Source organism: Antechinus flavipes, chromosome 5 (genome assembly GCF_016432865.1).
Source record: "Antechinus flavipes isolate AdamAnt ecotype Samford, QLD, Australia chromosome 5, AdamAnt_v2, whole genome shotgun sequence".
Lineage (NCBI taxonomy): Eukaryota > Metazoa > Chordata > Mammalia > Dasyuromorphia > Dasyuridae > Antechinus > Antechinus flavipes.
Window position 1 is genome coordinate 142,228,027 of NC_067402.1, and position 19,264 is coordinate 142,247,290.

A 19,264-nucleotide genomic window follows, 5' to 3' on the forward strand; every position below is an offset into this window, starting at 1 on the left:
CATGGGCCATGAGAGTACTAAAAATATTTAGGCGAAACCAAATAAGATTTGACAGAAGTGAATTTGTATATTAGGGTGCTTTGTGCAGTCTACAATCTATATTTATATAAAATACATTTTGTGTGTGTGTATGTCTTCCCACACATCCGTATTCTATTGGAGAATACGCTGTTTTAGGACCTACTTGAGCATATGTAAATGAAAGTATGAGAGGATTTCTTTTGCTAAAATCTATCTGCTTCCTAAAGAAAATAAAGATCCCAGAGATACCTGAAAAATAAAAGCCAGGAAAAATGGATGAGAAAAAGGGAAGTTGGAAAGAAAAGTGAATAATATTTGTTTTCATAACTTATTGGCAACTGAGCTTTTCAGTTAAAACTGAATAATTATTCATACTATCCCCTGCCCCACCAAACTGCCCAAATAATATTTATCTGATAAGTTGAGGCAGGAGAAAACTATAACTTTGTTATTGTCAGTTATGTCTGATTTATTGTGACCCCATTTAGGGTTACCTGGAGTGATTTGCTATTTCCTTCTCCCCCTCATTTTATAGATGAGGAAATAGGCAAACAAGTCCTCCTGACTCCAAGCCCTGAGTATTATCCATTGTACCACCTAAACTACCCTAAAATTTATCTATTATTCATGGATAATGATGATTAAACACATTTTCAAATAATAGCCACAATAAATATCACTCACCAAACCCCAAAGAGCACCAGGAGAGGTAGCAGTGATTGTAGCTGCTCTGGGTGTATTGTACATTAAGGCCAATTCACCAAAGCTTCCACGATTATCATAGTTACCAACACATCTTCCAACACCATCACATTTTACATAAATATCATAGGTGCCCCTGTTAGATAAAAATTAAAGTTAAAGTGATATAAGCAAAATCTCATCACAATAAATAAGAATTTGCTCTGTTGAACAAATTTTCATCTTTCTAAAATTAAATGCTGTTTATAACTGGCTAACGGGGTACCAAGTGAATAGAGATTATTCTGCATGTAAACATTTACCCATTATGGACTAGACAGTGCAAGGGTATTTCCTCACACTTTTTAGAAGATGCACAAATTGACTAACCAAAGATGATAGGGATATCTGGTGGGCACAATGAGCCAGATATTGAATACTATTTTTAGGGAACAAAATTAACAACAAAAAGAAGCCAAATCTGATCATGGACATAACTGTAACCTTATGGCTAGAAGATGTCACAAAAGTATGAGTTGTTGGAGAGGCTACTTATCATCCAAGGTTCCTTAAAGTAAAAAGGGCTAGAAATGAAGATTAAGCTTGAATTAAAAAAAAAAAAAAAAAACTTGCTTAATCTATTGTAAGATTTATGATGTTGTTTATGTTATAGGTCTTCTGTTTGTGCCTGTCTTCTAATTTGTCTTCCTTTTCTATACAAATAAGATTCAACAGAAGTGAATTTGCATCTTAGGGTACTGTGTGCAGTCTACAATCTGTATTTATATAAATAACATTTTGTGTGTGTGAGAGTCTTCCCACACATCCGTATTCTATTGGAGAGTACACTGTTTCAGGACCTACTCGAGCATATGTAAATGCAGGTGTGAGAGGATTTCTTTTGCTAAAATGTATCTATTCCCTAAAGAATATAAAAATCTCAGGGATAGCTGAAAAATAAAAGGCAGGGAAATGTGGATTAGAGCTGAGAAAGGATTAGAAAGAGAAGGGAACATGTAAGAAGCAAAAGGGTGGTAGGAAAGAGAACCGAATAATATTTATTTTTATAATTTATTGGCATAGATATTAGAAAACTGAATAATTATTCCTACTACCTGATTTGTTTAAATCTAATCACATTCTTCTCTTTTGAAGTAAAACAAAGTTTTTTGTATTTTGAGTAGAGTAGCATATACCAATGTAATGACTACCAGAAGACAAGTAATTGAGTTAAAACATCTGGAACAATATTATACTCTGATACTGGTGATCCATAAAGCATAGTGTCATCAAAATAACTAGAATAAGAACTCCAGAGAATTGATTCTCATCTCAGCTGTGAATCATTAATAGGCAATGTGAATGTAACAAAATGAATCTCTCTACTTCAGTTTTTTTTTAATTGTCAAAATGAACACTTCCTTAATAAGATGTTTTGAAGATCAAAAAGAAATTAAAAACACACTGGAAAGTAAACAGTGTTATATAAATAAAAGGCTGTTCTTGTTATTATTACTTACTCCATAAAAATAGTCATATACTATTTGCCCATTGCTACCACCATAAATCTCAGACGTTGCCTGAGGCCGAGTATATTAGTGCATGTTACTAATGAGTGTAAGATCATTGGGTTGATCCAAAAATGGATCAGACAGCTTGGAAATATATACTACTGGTCAAATGAATAAACGTGTGTGTGTGTGTGTGTGTGTGTGTGTGTGTGTGTGTGAAACCATGCAAATTCTTGATTTTTACAGGAGCTGTAAACTAAAGGGTATATAATATCAGATGATGATCATTTGTTTATATGACTTACTACCCTTACCTACATATTATATCAATATATAAATCATATATATATCAAGAAACAAAATTACCGGAAACATGGACATGAGGTGTAATAGGCACATTTCTGCATAGTTATTGTTATTGTTTGTCTTTCTTTCTCAAAGAGGACCATGACATCATGGAGGTGATACCTTAATATGCAAATGAATTGGATTAATTGAAGGAGGATTGTGCAAAGTCACCAGCTTCATTTTCTCTTCCAGAGACATCTGGTTCCAGTGTTATGACACAGATCAGGAAGACTAGAGATGGCCCTGGATAAAGTGGGACATCTTGGGCTTTTTAAGCTTAGGTCTTTAGCAGTTCTCAATTGGACTGAGATAATCCGATCAGTGATTAAGGCTAGGTAAAAAATGAGGCAGAGTACCAAAAAAAATCAATCTGGGAGGGGAAGACCCTGAGGGTTTCTGACCAAAAGAGAAATAATTGCTTCAATTCACTTGGAGACAATCAGGGCCCAAATAATGACCAATTGGGACTTGACCTGGAACCTAAAGTCAATGAGAGTGATTTGGTCCTTAAGAAAGAAAAAAAAAAGAAAGGGGGGAGAGGGAGGAAGTGAGGAAGAAGGGAAGGGAGGGAAGGAGTTGAGAATAATGAGTAAGTCAGAAGCTCACAGCTTCACTGCCAGCTTTGTTATTAACTTAGCTGGGTTACCTTAAGCACATCACAACTTTATGGACACCTCACTTCCTCACCACTAGGAAAGTGTAATACTTAAAAGATCTATTTCACAGAAATATCTGAAAGGAAAAAATATGATAATGTATGTTAAGCATATGACAAACTAGAAAGTGCAATGAAAATGTAAATTGCCAGTTAAATAATAAATTTAAAATGTACCACTACAATAATCATAAAGCACAGGATTGACTATGGCACTGAACAATTCCCGTGGTTCTCTACTGTTCTAGAACAACAAAAAAAAATTCTTATGGTTGGTAGAATTCTAGGTTTATTGCATATCATTTTACTTTACATATTTTATGTTCCATTCAGGCTGGCCTATATGCAATTCCCTGTACACAATAGTCTAGCTTTTGCTTCACTCCTGCTTAGAATGCATTCTCTCCTCAGACTTCTGAGTTTCTTTCAAAACTCAGTTTAAGGTGCACTTCCCATATGGTTCATTCCTCATTTTCAAATCTACTAAGGCCCTTTGGAATTTCTTTGTATTTGCCTATATATTTTGTTTTCATACACACACATACACTTTTTTGACCCAATATAACATATTTCTTGAGTGGAAGGATTTATGTTTATAGATATAGATACCTAGATAGATCTATATCTATATGTAAATAGATAGATAGATAGACTTGTGGGTTGACTGATAATTGAGAGTTTTTTGATAACCTGCAAATAAATATATAATAAATTGATTCTATCTCAAAAGTATATTTTATATATTTATGTAGAATAAGTATGATTTTCTTTAATGACTGTTTGCTTGTACCATAAGGTAATAAAGAAGTATTAGCAACTACTACAGACCAGCTCACCAATGACCTTTAAAAATGAGATTTCACACAGAGGATTTAAAAAAAAATAATGGTAATGCCAGAGCTATAACTTACCTGTCAATTACATAAAAGTTGTCACCATCATCCCCTTGATCAATTACATGCTCTCCTTCTTTTACCAGCTTTTCAAACATGGCATCTAGTACTTGAGACATCTGCTCCTGTTTTTTTTAAATGTAAAAATTTACAATATATAATCTTTATAAAATTACTTTGCATATATATGTAAACTTGTGAAATTACAGGTTTGGCAAAACCCATTACAAAATAAGCCATTGAAAGATTTATATTTATATATCAGGAGTGTACAAAACAAAGAAAAATAGCAAGAGAGCATTATTGTTATTTTTTGCAGTATTAGATAAAAAATACGTTAAATCCTAAAAGTAGCTAGTAAAATAATTTTTTTTACAATTTATTTACTGTCTTTGGACAGTTAATATCAAAATAAACATAAAAATATAGGCTTATATTCAGAATGATCATCATACACAGGTCTGACTGTGCCATTCTCTTGCTGAAGAAACTTTAGTGGCTCTTTAACCCTACTTCCTCTACCATCAATTATGAGCTCATTTATTTAGGACTTTTAATGCTTTACCGTCTGGCCCTATCTTGTCTTCTAAGGCTGACTACACATTACTCTTTACATAATCTTTACATTCTAGTCAAAAGGCCCACTTTCTATAATCTCTATGGGTCACTACATTTCCTAATACCTAAAATCTTTTAATCTTGAAGATACCTTGAAAATTTTGCTTCTCTGCCACTAATTTTTCTTGATCTTTCCTGGTGTTGGTTCTCCCTTCTTCAAAAATGATTTTGTATTTTGAATATATCATTTATTTATTTATAGTGTATATGTTGTTCCCTTCCATAGAACATAAGCTTTTTGAGAGAAAAGACAATGCCTGGCACATAGTTAAGTGCTTAATAAATTCTTGTTAAATTGAATGCTTCCCCCTTTCTTATTTTAAATATAATAAGATACCAATTCCAAAACTATCACATACTTTATAGAATGACAATTAACACCTAAATGTATGAGCCCATGTAACAAGAAATTACCTGCTTATTTACAAAATAATATTCCTATTTGCCAATATGGGAGACCATTAAAAAATTTTCCTGTTATACTTAGAAATTTACCTAGGAAGTTGCATGTTTGCTTAATGAATTCATTTATTGATCTTAAACAATATCATTTCTGTATGTGTATGTACACAAGGTTTCCTAGCCCCAACTTATATAGACATATATACATATCCACCATGATAGATGTAATTCAAATACTGGTTATTATATCTATCCATCCATCTATAATCACATATATATATACACAAACATGTTTGTGCATGTATAAAATCTCTTTAACTAATAACTCTCCCTATCTAAAGCAGATTTATTATGACTAGAAGCTAGAAACATTCTTCCTTGCATACTTAAAATATGAAATTATTTCTCCAGTACTAATTGTTAATAAGGCTTGGAGATAAGTACTAATACTTTACTAATCTTTCTTTTTAAATTAAAAAATATTAGCTTGATCTGCTTCAGACACACAATTTTTACTATACAAGGAGCAAACAAATACACATTTCTAGCAGATGATGCTATCTGGAAAGTTTTGGAGATTTAGGATAGAAAACAAAAATGAAAAAAAGAGATACTTCCATAAAAAATACAAAAGCCATAAGAATGGCCCCTTCTTCCCATCTAGATAAATTAGAAGATGAAATTCTTTGCAGATCATACTTTTCTCTTACCACTAGTCTGGCCAGGAAAAATAACCATTTATTGGTTTACTCCTCGATTCCAACTTTTGATAAGAAGACTGCCATTTCTAAACCAGCTATATCTGGCTCACCCATGACTCCACAGACGAGGTATCATTGGCCCCCAGTCAAGTGGTTTGTCTATCTTTACTATTTAGGACTTGTAAAGATATTAATAAAACAAAACAAATAAAACAACAACAAAAAAACAAAACAACAAAATAAAACAAAACAAAAGATCTTCTCTCAGTTGATTCATCCCTCAGTGGGGAATGGGAGGAGTAGTGAAATAGAAAGGAGGAAAGAATGTCTTTCCTTGCTTCTCTCCCCTTCACAGACATAAGGTTGATCTATGATATTACAAGCCCTTTAATAGCTTCCTCCAATGCAATATCTATGAACAGTGGTATCACAAAGGGAAGTCATTACACTTCATATAAGGCCCCTAGAGACTTCATATTAATTTAGTTTTAAACATGATGTTATGTATGTTGTGCTGTATTTTTATTTATCTAAAAACTTTTCCCAATTATGTTTTAATCTGATTTGAGAGTGCTGGGAACCATATGTACCAGCTGTGTATTTGACACCTCTGATGTATAACACAATTAACAGACATGAAAGACAAAAGATATCATAACTTATCATAGTTTTAAATGAAATAAGTCAAGAATTAGAATAAGCTTAAAGAAATAGAAGAAAAATCATTTATAAAGTGTTTACCCTTAACAGGCATCAAGGAAAGTCAAGAATTAAATTAAAACTTCAAGGTCATTTTCATGATTTTAAAGTAATGTCAAGTCAGTCAACAAGCATTTGTTTAAAATTTTTGGTGAGTTTTATAAGTGTGTATTGTAAAAGAAGATAAATTTCTATGTGGCCATGTTTTAAAAAAGATCTAATTCTGCTGAGTCTTTCAGCTATCAGCTATGGGTAGCACGTTTCATGATCAGTCCTCTGGAATCATAGTTGGGTATTATGCTGATCAGAGTTCCCAAGACTTTCAAAGTTGTTTGTCTTCACAATTTTGCTGCAATTGTATAAATCGTTTCCCTAGTTCTGTTAATTTTCCTCTGTATCAATTTATACAAGTCTTCCTAGCTTTCTCTGAAATCATTTCTTCATTTCTTACCACACAATGCCTTACCATCACATTTTATACCATAATTTGTACTTTATTGCCCAGTTTATGGGCATTCCTTCATATTCCCATTCTTCACCATCTCTTTCAAAAAACTATAAATATTTTTGTACATCCTAAATTAGGTTTTTGTTTTCTTGTTTCTTTGCTCAGGACTAATTCTTTACTTAATCTATCCTCTCTCTCATTTCCCATTCTTCTTTTTCCTCTTTTTCTACTATTTCCCTGTTGAGTGAAATCTCAATCTCCCTCCTTCTTTCTCTCTGTTTCTGTCTCTGTCTCTCTTTTTCTTTTCTCTGCTCCCCTCCTTCCATCTCTTTTCTGCTTTGGACCAGGTTAGATGAGACTAATGTTCAGATATCAGCTTCTCCTTCTCCTCACCCTTTCTTTTTGTATAGTTTCCCCTAAATTTCCTTTCACTACCACTTTCTCTCTGCCTCCAGTGTATCCCTTTCCATTCTTCTCTTAAGATCATCAAGATATAACAGCACCACTCCCAGGCTTTGTCTAATTACCCTGATCACAATATGGTCTAAAGAGGACATAAATAGTATCTTCCCATATCTAATTAAGTAGCTGGTGGTGTGTGTGGAGTCCAATCCAGGGGTTTTATTCAGCTTTGCCTGTGCCATTTACGTTTCTTCTATGTACACATATGAGTTTATCATACTATAATCTAAATGTGGTGGCTCTGGTTGCTTTTAAGGTAAAAAGTTCATTACCAAAATGTTTGCAGATCTTTTCTGTTCATTTTCCTCCTAGTCTGAAGGAATACAAAAAAAAAAAAGTTAAGGAATACAAAAAAAAAAGTTCCAGACATCAAGCTAAACAGTGAGAAACCAAAATAGTCCTAGCACTCAACACACCCACACCCATGCACTCAATACAACACACACACACAACACACACACACACACACACACACACACACACACACACACACAAAGGTGATGATCATAGAGGAATGATCTGGATGAAGAAGTAAGAGAGAATGGCAACTTTAGCTCATGAAGTCTTTTAGCTATGTAAGCTCCATTCTTTAAAGAACTAGGAAGCCTTTCTTAGGGCCATTAATTTTGTACTTTAGAAATGTCTAAAGATTCTATCTTATGGTAAATGTAGTGCAATGATGTCAGTTTTTAAATAGCAAATACATAAACTGTTTTGAAATAATGATTCAAGATGTTCCAACTCAGATTTCTTTTTCAGATATATGAAGTTTTAGAATGTACTGTAAATGCCAATGTTTTAAATCAAAGACATCTGAAATATTTAGTGACAGTAAACAAAAGTTACTTTTAAAAGAATGATGAAAACCTCAGCTACAAAAAATTAGAGGAACTCTAAGCCTTATTTATTTTTACTGTGATTTGGAAAAAATATCAAGCATATGTAATATCTTTTACTAATGTAATAACAGTTTCAACAAATAACTTTTCTTATATAATACAGATACAGTTGTGTTTTTAAGAGGCTTTTGAATCTTGAACATTGACAATTTAACAGTCATTACTAGAGGATTCTGGGAAGAAATGGAGAGTTTTAGCTATCATCTGTAAGGAGAATAATCCTTAACTGTCATCTGTAAAGAAAATGAATTTTAATTGTATCGGTGAAGAGATACTTTGATTGTCATTCTATGTAGTCTGTGGATACACTTGAACTTAAATGTTGTTTGGGAAAACTGCTCATGGATCAAGAAAAGCTATCAGAGAACACAATAAAAGAACTTATTCCCTGAGAGAATTAAATTATATTGAACACATAAGAAGAGAACTTTTGGCTGCTATCTTGAATGCTGAAAAATGGGATTATATTCCAGAACTGAGAAGTCAAAAGGGAGCTGTGATGATTAGGGATAATTCTGGCTGTTATCTTTCAAAGCTGAAACTTTGTTTTATTGCTTTTCATTCTGATAATGCTTCAACAGTAAAATTTATACTGATTTAAAAAGAAATGGAGAAAAAGGAGAGGGAAAAGAAAGGAAGAATGAAAGGAAAGGAGAGAGAGAAAAAAGGAGAAAGGATGGGTAGGAGAAAGGGAATGAGAGACACAGAAATTAGAGTACAGCTGCTTATGGAAAAAATATTTCCTTAAATTATTAAATGATGGATTTATTAAAATTAAAATTAAAAATTGGCTTTATTTTAAATAAGTAAAATTTAATAAATTGGGGTGGGGGAATCAGATCTTGATCAATTAATGAAAGATTGTAATTTTGGTAATAAAGAAATAATCAATATACCACATGACTGCCTTCTAATTCAGGATGACAAAATTAATATGGTAACAAGTAGCAGGCTGATAGGTGACCATCTTTAGGCTACATATAAATGTGATGAATTGAAATCTTCCTATTCATGGAGCTCCATTAAGGTTCATAGAAATTCATGTACCTTTGACAAGACAACATTTCAAAGGGTATAAGCTGGATATAAAAATAGAAGGCTGCCTATATAGGGTGGTTTGAGGAGTGTTAAAATTAATTATGCACAAAAGTATATCTTTCTACTTCTTCCATTTATTGAGATGCTTGCCACATTATCTGAAATGATAAGATCACTGGATTTATAGCTATGGGGGACCTTAGAGATAACTCTAGACTAACTTCTTCATTTATAAGACATGGCAAGTGAGATTCAAAGAAAATAAATAAGTTGTCTAAGAATTTTCAATTTTCAATTAATAGTGTTCTTTCTACTATATAACCTGCTTCCTACCTAGAAACATATTAGGTTTATTATTAGACTATATTAGATTATGTTCCTTATTGGGAAATCATAACTAGTGATTTAGCAACAAGACATATAAACAGGGAACCAAATGGAGTAAAAAAAAAAGATACTAAAGATAAACTTATGCTACTTAATATTTTTGTCCTCTGTGGGCCCAGTTTAAGGGATAATCTCATATTAGAGTCATTAAGGGATCCCCATATTAGTTCCATCTAAGGAGTTAGGATGATATTTAGTCTTTAAATTGAGCAGTTTAGACATTGAAATAAATTCCTAAGTATATCCTAAAAGCTTTCCATTCTGTGTTATGATCTTCCTTGCCCTTAGCTTAATTCATGCAAAATAATTTTCATCTCTTTTGTCTTCATGATCACAAGATACAATAATATCATTTCCTTTTGGTCAAAACTTTCTCAGTTATACTGAAGTTGTGTTACTAACTTAAACAACATTATGAGTAATCACTAACAGAGACAGAAAAAGAATCAGTTTTCTTAACTCCCAAATATAGAATTTTATAAAAAAAGTTTACTTATCTATTAAATTACCCATTCCATAAATACATTGTTTATGTCATGATCACTTTTTATCCATCACAATGTCTTTTTGATTTCATAAACAGTGAAACAGAGAAACAGAGAGAAATAGAGTTGAAACACATTGCCTCTGGTAGTTTAAACACACATAATCTTTTTAAAAAAGCAATAAACAAGATAGGTATGGCTTGACTAAAATTTTATATCTCCTCTCAATAAAAGCTCTCTTACTAATGAAACAGCAAGCTAGCAGTTATATAACCAAATTCAGGAGGAGAGGGAAAATACAAAAGGGGTATAACAATCCTTTACTGAAGAAAAAGTTTACTTTAACAATGGGCTATTATTTTTAAGTTTTTTTCTTTGCATAGTATTCATTAACATAAGCCTAATCATGATATTTACTTCTTTTTCTAACAAGGGAAATAGATTTATGTCAAGCCATTGTCATTCTCACTTTATTCCTCATCTAAGCAGGGCACATATCTGTAAAAATGGTTTATTTTAGCTATGGATGTTGTCTATGTGGCTATCAAACATTTTTCTCCTCTTTTATGAAGCTAATTTGGCCCATAGCCATGTTTTAACCACGTGAGCTAATTAACTCGGACATTAAATTAACATCATCTTCATTATCACCATCTCAGTCTTCTCTTGCTTGACAGAGTTTAGATATAAAAAGTGCTGGAATTAGTTACTATTTTGTATATTCTTTTATATAGTTAATTAAAAAACCCTGTTTTTTTGTAATTGAATAAAAGTAATAGGTTATAAACTCATATTCTGTAGGCTCAGCAAAAGTATCCTTGGTAAACTTGAGCAGCAGACAAAATAACAGAGATAATTTCCCCACATGATTTTGGTTAAATCTGGTTTTTCATAAGTGCTAATTATTTTAAATGTGTTCTTTACTATCAGCTTTGATTTCAAGATACCATTAAGTTTCTTAATGTATTTAGCTATAGCCTTCATAGTGATAGCTTTAGGCTTAACGTGTCTTGCTTCGTGGAACACATTAGTCTATGTTACCTTCATCTGTTGGCTCAATGTGACTTTCAGATTCAAGTCTAAAGCTTTAACTCATTATCTTTCCTTTGTATTCATTGAGAGCTTATGCTTTTTAGATCCAAATGACATAGCAATATTATTGAAGAAAAATTCCAAGATGAAGAGCTATTCAATGATTTTTTTTTAGTTTTCATGTGTTTTTCATATAATTTGATATTGTATAGGTACATCAAGTAACTTAAGATGTTTTGATTTGATTCCTTTTTTAAATCTGGAAACTACTTAATTCTGTTTAGGACAGATAATAAGGAAACTATGATAAATTGAAAGAGAACATGATGTAATTAACAGAATTTTGAAGTGTAGTCAGAACTTAGACTTTAGTAGACTTTAGTCTTTAGTGCTTTAAACACTTAGTAGCTGTATGATCTTAATTAAGTTATTTAACCTCTGTGAGCCTCAGTTTTCTCTTCTGTAAAATGAGCAGCTAGAACTATGTATCTCTATTATGCCTTTCACTTTAAATCTATGATTATGGTTTGTAATATATATATATATATATAATTAGAATTATACTTGGATTTTGTTTTATATATTTGCAGTATATAAGTCTTGTGTGCAGAACCGAGTTTAAGGTTTTGTGATAATCAACCAAGGCAATATTAATGTCATGATGCTTTTTAATGGCTTATTCAATTGTCACCAAATAGTAAGTCACCTTTTATCACCTGGGGACTTGTTGCCTTTCACCCAATATATTGTTTTCTAATCGGTGTTCACAGATTTTGTTAGTGATATATCTTTGTATTCTTTATATATATAAAGTGCATCAAGATGTGTATATTCAGTGAAGTCACTAGCAATCCCAGCTACTAATACTACATATGAAATATGTTCTGTTCGAGGTGGGATCAGGCTTTTGATTTCTGTATCATTGTGTAAGAGTATTGGATCTTATGCCACTAATTCTTTCAGATTGCAGAGAAACTAGAATTTCAGGCTCTCAGATTGCCTATTCTTCTGGTCATTATGGTACAGTACAAGCTTTCTGTTTCTTGTTGATCCAAAGTTCTTTTTCATCATCTTGGACTTCTTGCAAATACATAAATAACCTGAAATTTCCCACATCTTCCTTCTATGGGTTTACTTATCTCTCTCTCTCTTTTTTTTTTTTTTTACTTTTAAAGTGTTTATAGTAAAGATTTTTAACATTGAATTGTTCATTTTCTTATTAATGCTTCTTCAAGTCCTTATACTTTAACCTTCTGATTTTTGTTTTTAATTGTTGAGCGAAGAAATCTTCCCAATGCCTTCAATTATAAAGGGCAGAAACTGAAATCTCAGCTCATTCCATTTTTCATCTGATGCCCTGCCTGGTTTTGACCCCCAAGAATAACATGGCCCTCCTGGGGGAAGCTCATCCCTTCTAATTTCATCACCATATTGCTATTTCATGTCTTGAATGACATCACTTCCCTTAGGCTCCTCTCCCTTCTAATTGGAGGGGATGGAAGGTAGAGTACAAATTTCCTCCCTTTCATGATGGTTGTAACAGATACTATGGATGTAACAGATAGCTTTTTTGAATTATTCTTTGTTGGGATAGTCAATCAGATTGATTTGTGCCATCAAACACAAAGTAGGTTTTCCAGGTTTCTAGTCTTAAGTGTATCCATATCCTTTTCTGAATCATTTGAAATACTATTTTTGATATACAGTTCATTATTAAGCAATTACGGAATTTGCAATAAGTAATAGTTTTTAAAGAGTTTTCTCTCTTCAGGTTTTAGTAGTTTAAAATTTTTATTTCTTATTTTGTCTAATTTAGTATTAAGAATGAAGTATTTTTATATGATTGCCTGATGACCAAAAGGATTATGAAGTTCTTGATTGATAACATCAGTTTCCAGTTTTGTTAGGATATAGTACTGCCAAATAATGAAAGTATTTACATTTTCAGTTCTTTCCATGCACATTCAGAGTTAGCTTTCTTTTCTTAGTGCATTCTGCACTGAAGCAATTCTAGGGGGTAGGATATTGGCATTTTTGTTTTGTTCCAACCTATCTTTCTTTCTTTCAGTATCAGAACATAAAGGAATACTGATGGTTCCAAGCCCTCTATGTAAGACTGATCAGATTGAGATGAAATAAGTATAGCTTTTTGCAACTTTAAGTGTACTATAAATGCAAGTTATTATTATTATGATTATTATAATAATCATAGTAGGGACAGGCTGTAATCTTATATCAGCCTTGTTTATTTCTTAGATTCATTACACTAGCTTGGATGTGATTTCAGAATCAGCAAAATTCAAATGGCCAGCATTTCTGGGTTCTTGCCAGGCCTTCAAAAGAATCATAGCAATTTCAGGTCATACAGAGTTTCTATTGTATATCACCCTAGCCCAATGGTTCTCAAACTTTTGTTTTCAGTATCTTTATCCTATTAAAAATTATTGAGGATCTCTCTAACGCGTTTGTGTTTATCTGGATTATATTTATAGACATTTACCATATTGGAAATAAAAACTATTTTTGAATTTGTAGACCTTCTAAAAGGGTTTCAGAGATCTCCAGGATTCTCTAGAACATACTTTGAGAACCACTGCCCTAGCCTTTATTCCCTCAGTTTATCATTGTTTCTTTCAACACACTGATGATGAGTTGGGCTTTTTGTTATAATTAGTCTAGATATTCTGATTTCACTGGAATGGTCAAAACTCTCAGGGTCAAAACTCCTTTCGAGGCAGATCTCTAATTTGTAGTTGTACAGATTTGTATGGGGCACAGAGATTAAATGGCTTAGTCACAGTCTGAGTATATAGACTTGTTAGAATGTATTAGAGGGAGGACGTGAACCTAGTTGTGTCTTTTTGACTCCAAGACTGGTCTTGACTCACTTATTACATAGATTCTCAATTTAAATTAGATGAGAGGAAAAACATTTTTTGTGGATCAATATATTCTTCCTCTTTATCCCTTCTTTAAAGTTGGTGTGAAATCAGTTATTTGTGTTAATTAGCACTGCCTGTAAATGTCAGTATTAGAAGTGGTCCAATCTGTGGATCTTAAGGTATTTGTGGATTTACTTAGTTACAACATGTCTCTTAGCTGTATCTGTTAAGCTGAATACAATAATCTGGAGAGTTCATGCTTGGTACCTGAAAAAGCAATTCCAGAAAAGTAAAATGCTAAACAATCATTTCTTTCCTAGTGTTTCTCTTTAGTTTCTTAATATATGACATATGTCTTTACAGTCAATCAAAATCTAATTTCCCCATAATTATGAATATAGTACAGAGAACTTAGGAAACATCTAATATACTGGGGTTTATCATAATGACTGACAACTACTTTAGGAAATTCACAGTGTCTTCTTAGTTCCTTGTTCCCACAGTATGCAAATTGAACAGAACTAAGTAAAAGGGTTCTTTGACTCATCTGAAAACAATTTACTCTACTTTTAACACAAAGAATCTATCTTATGTAGTATAGAAAAATTATTTCAGTATGCCTCAAATTTAAAATGTTTCAAAAAGAAAAATTGCCTACTGCGTCCAGCAATGAAATATTCATGAGAAAAAAAATCTTCAAAGAGATTAATTTCAGAATGCTGTGCTCTAATATATGAATGCACAGCACTCTAAGGAAATAATGTTTTGAAGCATAGTCTGACAAGGGTTTTTAAAATGAAGAATTACTTCAGAAAGTCCAATGAAATCATAAATACAAATGAGTAGCATTCTTTTTTTCTAATTAGTAAGGACAATAAGAAAAACCAAGCATATAAATTGAAGAAACTTTATAAAATGCACTCCATAATATTCAGTGGGAGGAGAGAAGAGCTATGTCCTAATAAGAAGATAATCAAAGTATTAAAAACTATTTATTGTCTTAATGCATGATTAAACTGCAGGGCAACACTGCTTTAAAAAAGGTTAGCATAAAACCTTCACTTCCTTGGTTTGGGGATGAATTATTTTAGTTAAGAAAAAAAGGTGTTTTTCCTTTGAATTTGGGGGGAATCAGTTGATTCTCTTTCCTGACACAAAGATTAAAAAATAAAAGGATGTTCTCAAAAATTCTTTTTCTTTGAAAGGATTCATAAAAATAACTAAAAATCTAATTTCTATGCTTGTGGTGGAAGACAGTATTCAGGAAGACTTTTGTAGTTCCATGAAAGCTTCTCAATTTCATGATGAAAGAGACCTTAAATATCTTTTTTGTATTACTTCAAATGTTCGAAAACCTTTCCCTTTTAAAACATATAAAATAGTTAAAATTATAATGGCAAGGAAGATTCAATTAATTTAACAGCTGGAACAGAACAAGCTGCATATCAGAAAAGTCACACCGACATTCAACTCTGCCTGATGTTGCTGATGGGGACAATACCACAGCATTTATAATGGGTACAGTATCTGATTGTACCATAGATTAGTTACTAAAAAAAGATTTTAATTAACAATTTCAATCGAGTGGGAATCAAAGGAAATTATAAAAATGAAGTTCAACATGCCATCAAAATATTAAATAAGAAAGAATACTTTAAACATCTGGATCCAATAAAGCATTCTCTCTTGCTGTGCTCTTCCTGAACTTTTGGACTTTTTTTCCTGGGAAAAGTTCCACTGATTTACTGAGTATAATAATTTAGTATACTATATTACTCCATAAGACCCAAGAGAGAATACTTATGAGATGACTGCCTTATTACTGCATTTGTAACTAACTATATAACCATACTCATCATTTAAAAGGATGAAAATTATCATGTTAATCAAAATTACTATTATTATTTTTGATTAAAATGATTTATTATCTTTACACTTTAAGTAGGTCTTTGGAATTCCTAGGAGTAGGAGGAAATCTTTAATACTTTTTAGTCAAACTCAGCTCCCCCATTCTTTCATGTAGTCTCATTCATCCTTTAAGCAAAATCGTTACTACCATGCTAAAAAAATGAGATTTTATCCTATTTTTCTGTCAATGTGAGGTAACTGTACAACTCTTCTATAATGAATTTTTCCATTTTTTCTTAATGTAACAAAAGAAAGTCTTTTTTATATAATTTGGATTTCTTCATTCTCCAATATAAACTTATTTCTTATAGTTCTAAACTTGGAAGAAATGCAGAATAGCCAATTATTATTCTTTTTATTTTCTCTTCTGACTGGCTTTGGTATTATTTGGGGGCAAGAAAGGAGAAATAAAAATAGAAATAATATACATCTCCATTCAAAGTTGTAGCATCAGTCTAATAACTGAAAGTTCTTCCATGCCAAGGATAACTATACCCACTCCCAACACAATCAATCCAGTCTTTTACTTCCTAGAACTAAGATGGCTTTAGGGTTTTGGTTATACAGTATTCACATGAGTCTTTTAGAAATGTAAGTAAGCTTTTTTGTACCTTGAGATTAAAAAAAGGAAACTTTTCTTTCAGAAGAAACATCATTTAATTAAAAATAAATAGTAAAACATATGGATAATGCAAGATATTCTTTAATTTAGCTTTATTCTTGACTCATTTTAGAAAGGTTATAAGGATGATTATCCATCACTAAGTTAAGCCTTAGTTCCTTACAACTCTGTCATTCATTCATTAAGCCAATCATTCATTCAACAGGCAAAGATATACAACATAGTCCCTGCACGCAGAAACTTACAATTGTGGTAACTGCTAGTTTGAATCAGAAACCTGGGATTGAGTTTTGGCTCTGTTACAAAATTTGGGGCCTCTGGCAAATAAAATTTTGGGGCCTTGGTTTTATCATTTGTAAAAGGACTTTTAAGGTTCCTTTCAGCATTAAATCTGTGATTCTGGAATCTAATAAGTATTATGGAAATCTGGATTTTTTCTTCATCTAGATCTTGTTCCCTCAAGTTCCATTACTCTCCTCCATCCCTGTGATGCTAATTAACAGAACAACAAAGCCTCTTTCCATCTCCACTGCCTATTTTCTCATCTCTCTCCATATTAAGTCTATGGCCCCTTCATATCTTCCTTTTTCTTCTACTCTATCCTATATAATTGCAAACTTCCATTAATTTTAGATTTCTTCCTCTCATATTCCCTGTCATGGCTTTCTATGAAATTAGGTAACATCCTTGGCCTTTTTTCTAGAGTTATTTGTACCTTCTCTCTCATCCTCTGACTTGTAAGGCCCAGAGATGCTCCCACTATCAGATTCTCTATGGCCTTCACTCAGAAATATCTTCTTCACTGCAATTCACTCTACCCGGCATTTTCACCCATCCTGATTCTGATGGCCATCATCTATTGACACTCCATGACATTCTCCATTCTTTCTCAATAACATCTGTGCCTACTTCACAGTCTCCCTCTCCACAACAATTCCTGTCCTTGTCCTAGAAAACATAAATATATGTATTGATACTCCCTCATCTACATTATGTTAATGATTCTCAGAAACCCTAACTTGTTATGAATTCAAATGTTGGAGTTCTTGTTCTTCTCAAAGCACAGCCGGTTTAGAGGCTTAGAGCCCTTCGGATGTCTCCAAATCCAAAGGTTCTGTCCTTCAGCCTCTGCCTTTGCGTTCTTCAGCCTCCAACCAACACAGAGATGGAATGTCCAACCCTTCGTCTGCCACCAGAGTCGCTCCTCTCGAGTCCAGCTGAGCTCTCTTCTGGGACCAGCCAGCCAAGAGGAAAAAATGTATTCTGCCATAGATCCCTCATCGCTGGCCTTTTATCTGACTCTTCTGAGAGAATGGGATTATGGGTTTTCTCCCATAGTGCTCTCTGGCCCAACGAGCTTTAAGGGAGGTGTGGACTCCCTTGAAGTTAGAAAGTGTACTTTGTGAAGCTAGCATACTTGTGGACTCCAATGAGTAAAGGTGTGAACACAAGCCTTGTATTAATTAGTTCTACTTAGTACCTTGTTTCAGGTTCTGGCCAAAATCTTCTTGTAAGATTAGATCAACTCTAATTAGTTAGCAGTTAGTAAGGATTCCAACACTAACTGACCAGTTTTTTAATCTATTCAAATGACTCCTCAATTTTTCCTCAGATATTCATAGGATGGTCAAAAACTTTGACCCAGTCAAAACCTATGTTTTCCACTTTCATGATCAAGAACATGGAATTTTATCTAATTACAATCACCTTTCATTTTATTTTCTCCTATATATTATTCCTTTCCCCCTCCCCCAAAACTGTTCTTTGTTCCCTTCTTGAACTAAAATCTCTTACTATTTTGCTACTCTGGCTACTCTCTCCTTTCTTCCCAAGGAATTGAAGGAATTCATGCAATTCACTAACTGAATCCACTAAAAATTTAAATTATCTAATGTCAACTGGGCTCCTACTTCAACAAAGCCATCCTTTGATGTATTTCTAAGTGATTACTGACACCACTCTATGGCTGTTCTAACTTCTTTCTTTGCTTTTTCAGGTTAGGACCTTGCTTCATTCTTTGCTGGAAAGCAAAACACTTTAGGCTAACTCTTTAGAACTCCCTATTCTCCTTTCTAATCCATATGACATATGACCCATATAACAGTCATTCCCCTTATGTCACTATCCCTTTACATCATCACCTATTATTTCCTCTTTTCCTGAAGTGTCTGATGAAGAAGCAGTTCTCTTCACCAAGTTCAATGGCAAATCCATGAACTTTTCATCCTTTACTCTCCCATCTTCTCTATCAGATTGCTCCCGCTTTAATCTTCAGCACCTTCTCTAAGTTTTGGTTGTCTTCTGCCTACAAACATATCTAAGTTTTCTTTATCTTAAAGCAATCGTCACTACCTTCCACCATTCCTGCTGGCTATATCTTGCCTTCTTTTCAGGGCTAAATTATTTGAGAAGGTCATCTACAACTGGTGCTTCTTCTTTTCTTCTCAATCTCTTTATTTTTTGGAGTTCTGGCTTCGGATCTCAACATTCATCTGAAAGTGCTCTCTCTCCAAAGTTACCAATGGTCTTTTCAATGTCTATCTAATGGTTTTTTCCTCAGTCATCGGTACTC

At 32.9% G+C, this 19,264-nt stretch overlaps 1 protein-coding gene across 1 annotated transcript in view; it reads right to left on the bottom strand.

Moving 5' to 3' along the window:
* The window catches only part of PRKAR2B (protein kinase cAMP-dependent type II regulatory subunit beta), a 134,835-nt gene that overhangs the window by 14,263 nt on the left and 101,308 nt on the right, over nucleotides 1–19,264 (bottom strand). The window contains exons 5-6 of the mRNA XM_051962644.1: nucleotides 4,128–4,234; nucleotides 706–859 (exon numbers count right to left, since the gene is read on the bottom strand). Of these exons, the coding sequence (XP_051818604.1) occupies nucleotides 706–859; nucleotides 4,128–4,234 (261 nt within the window). The remainder of the gene's footprint in view (nucleotides 1–705; nucleotides 860–4,127; nucleotides 4,235–19,264) is intronic.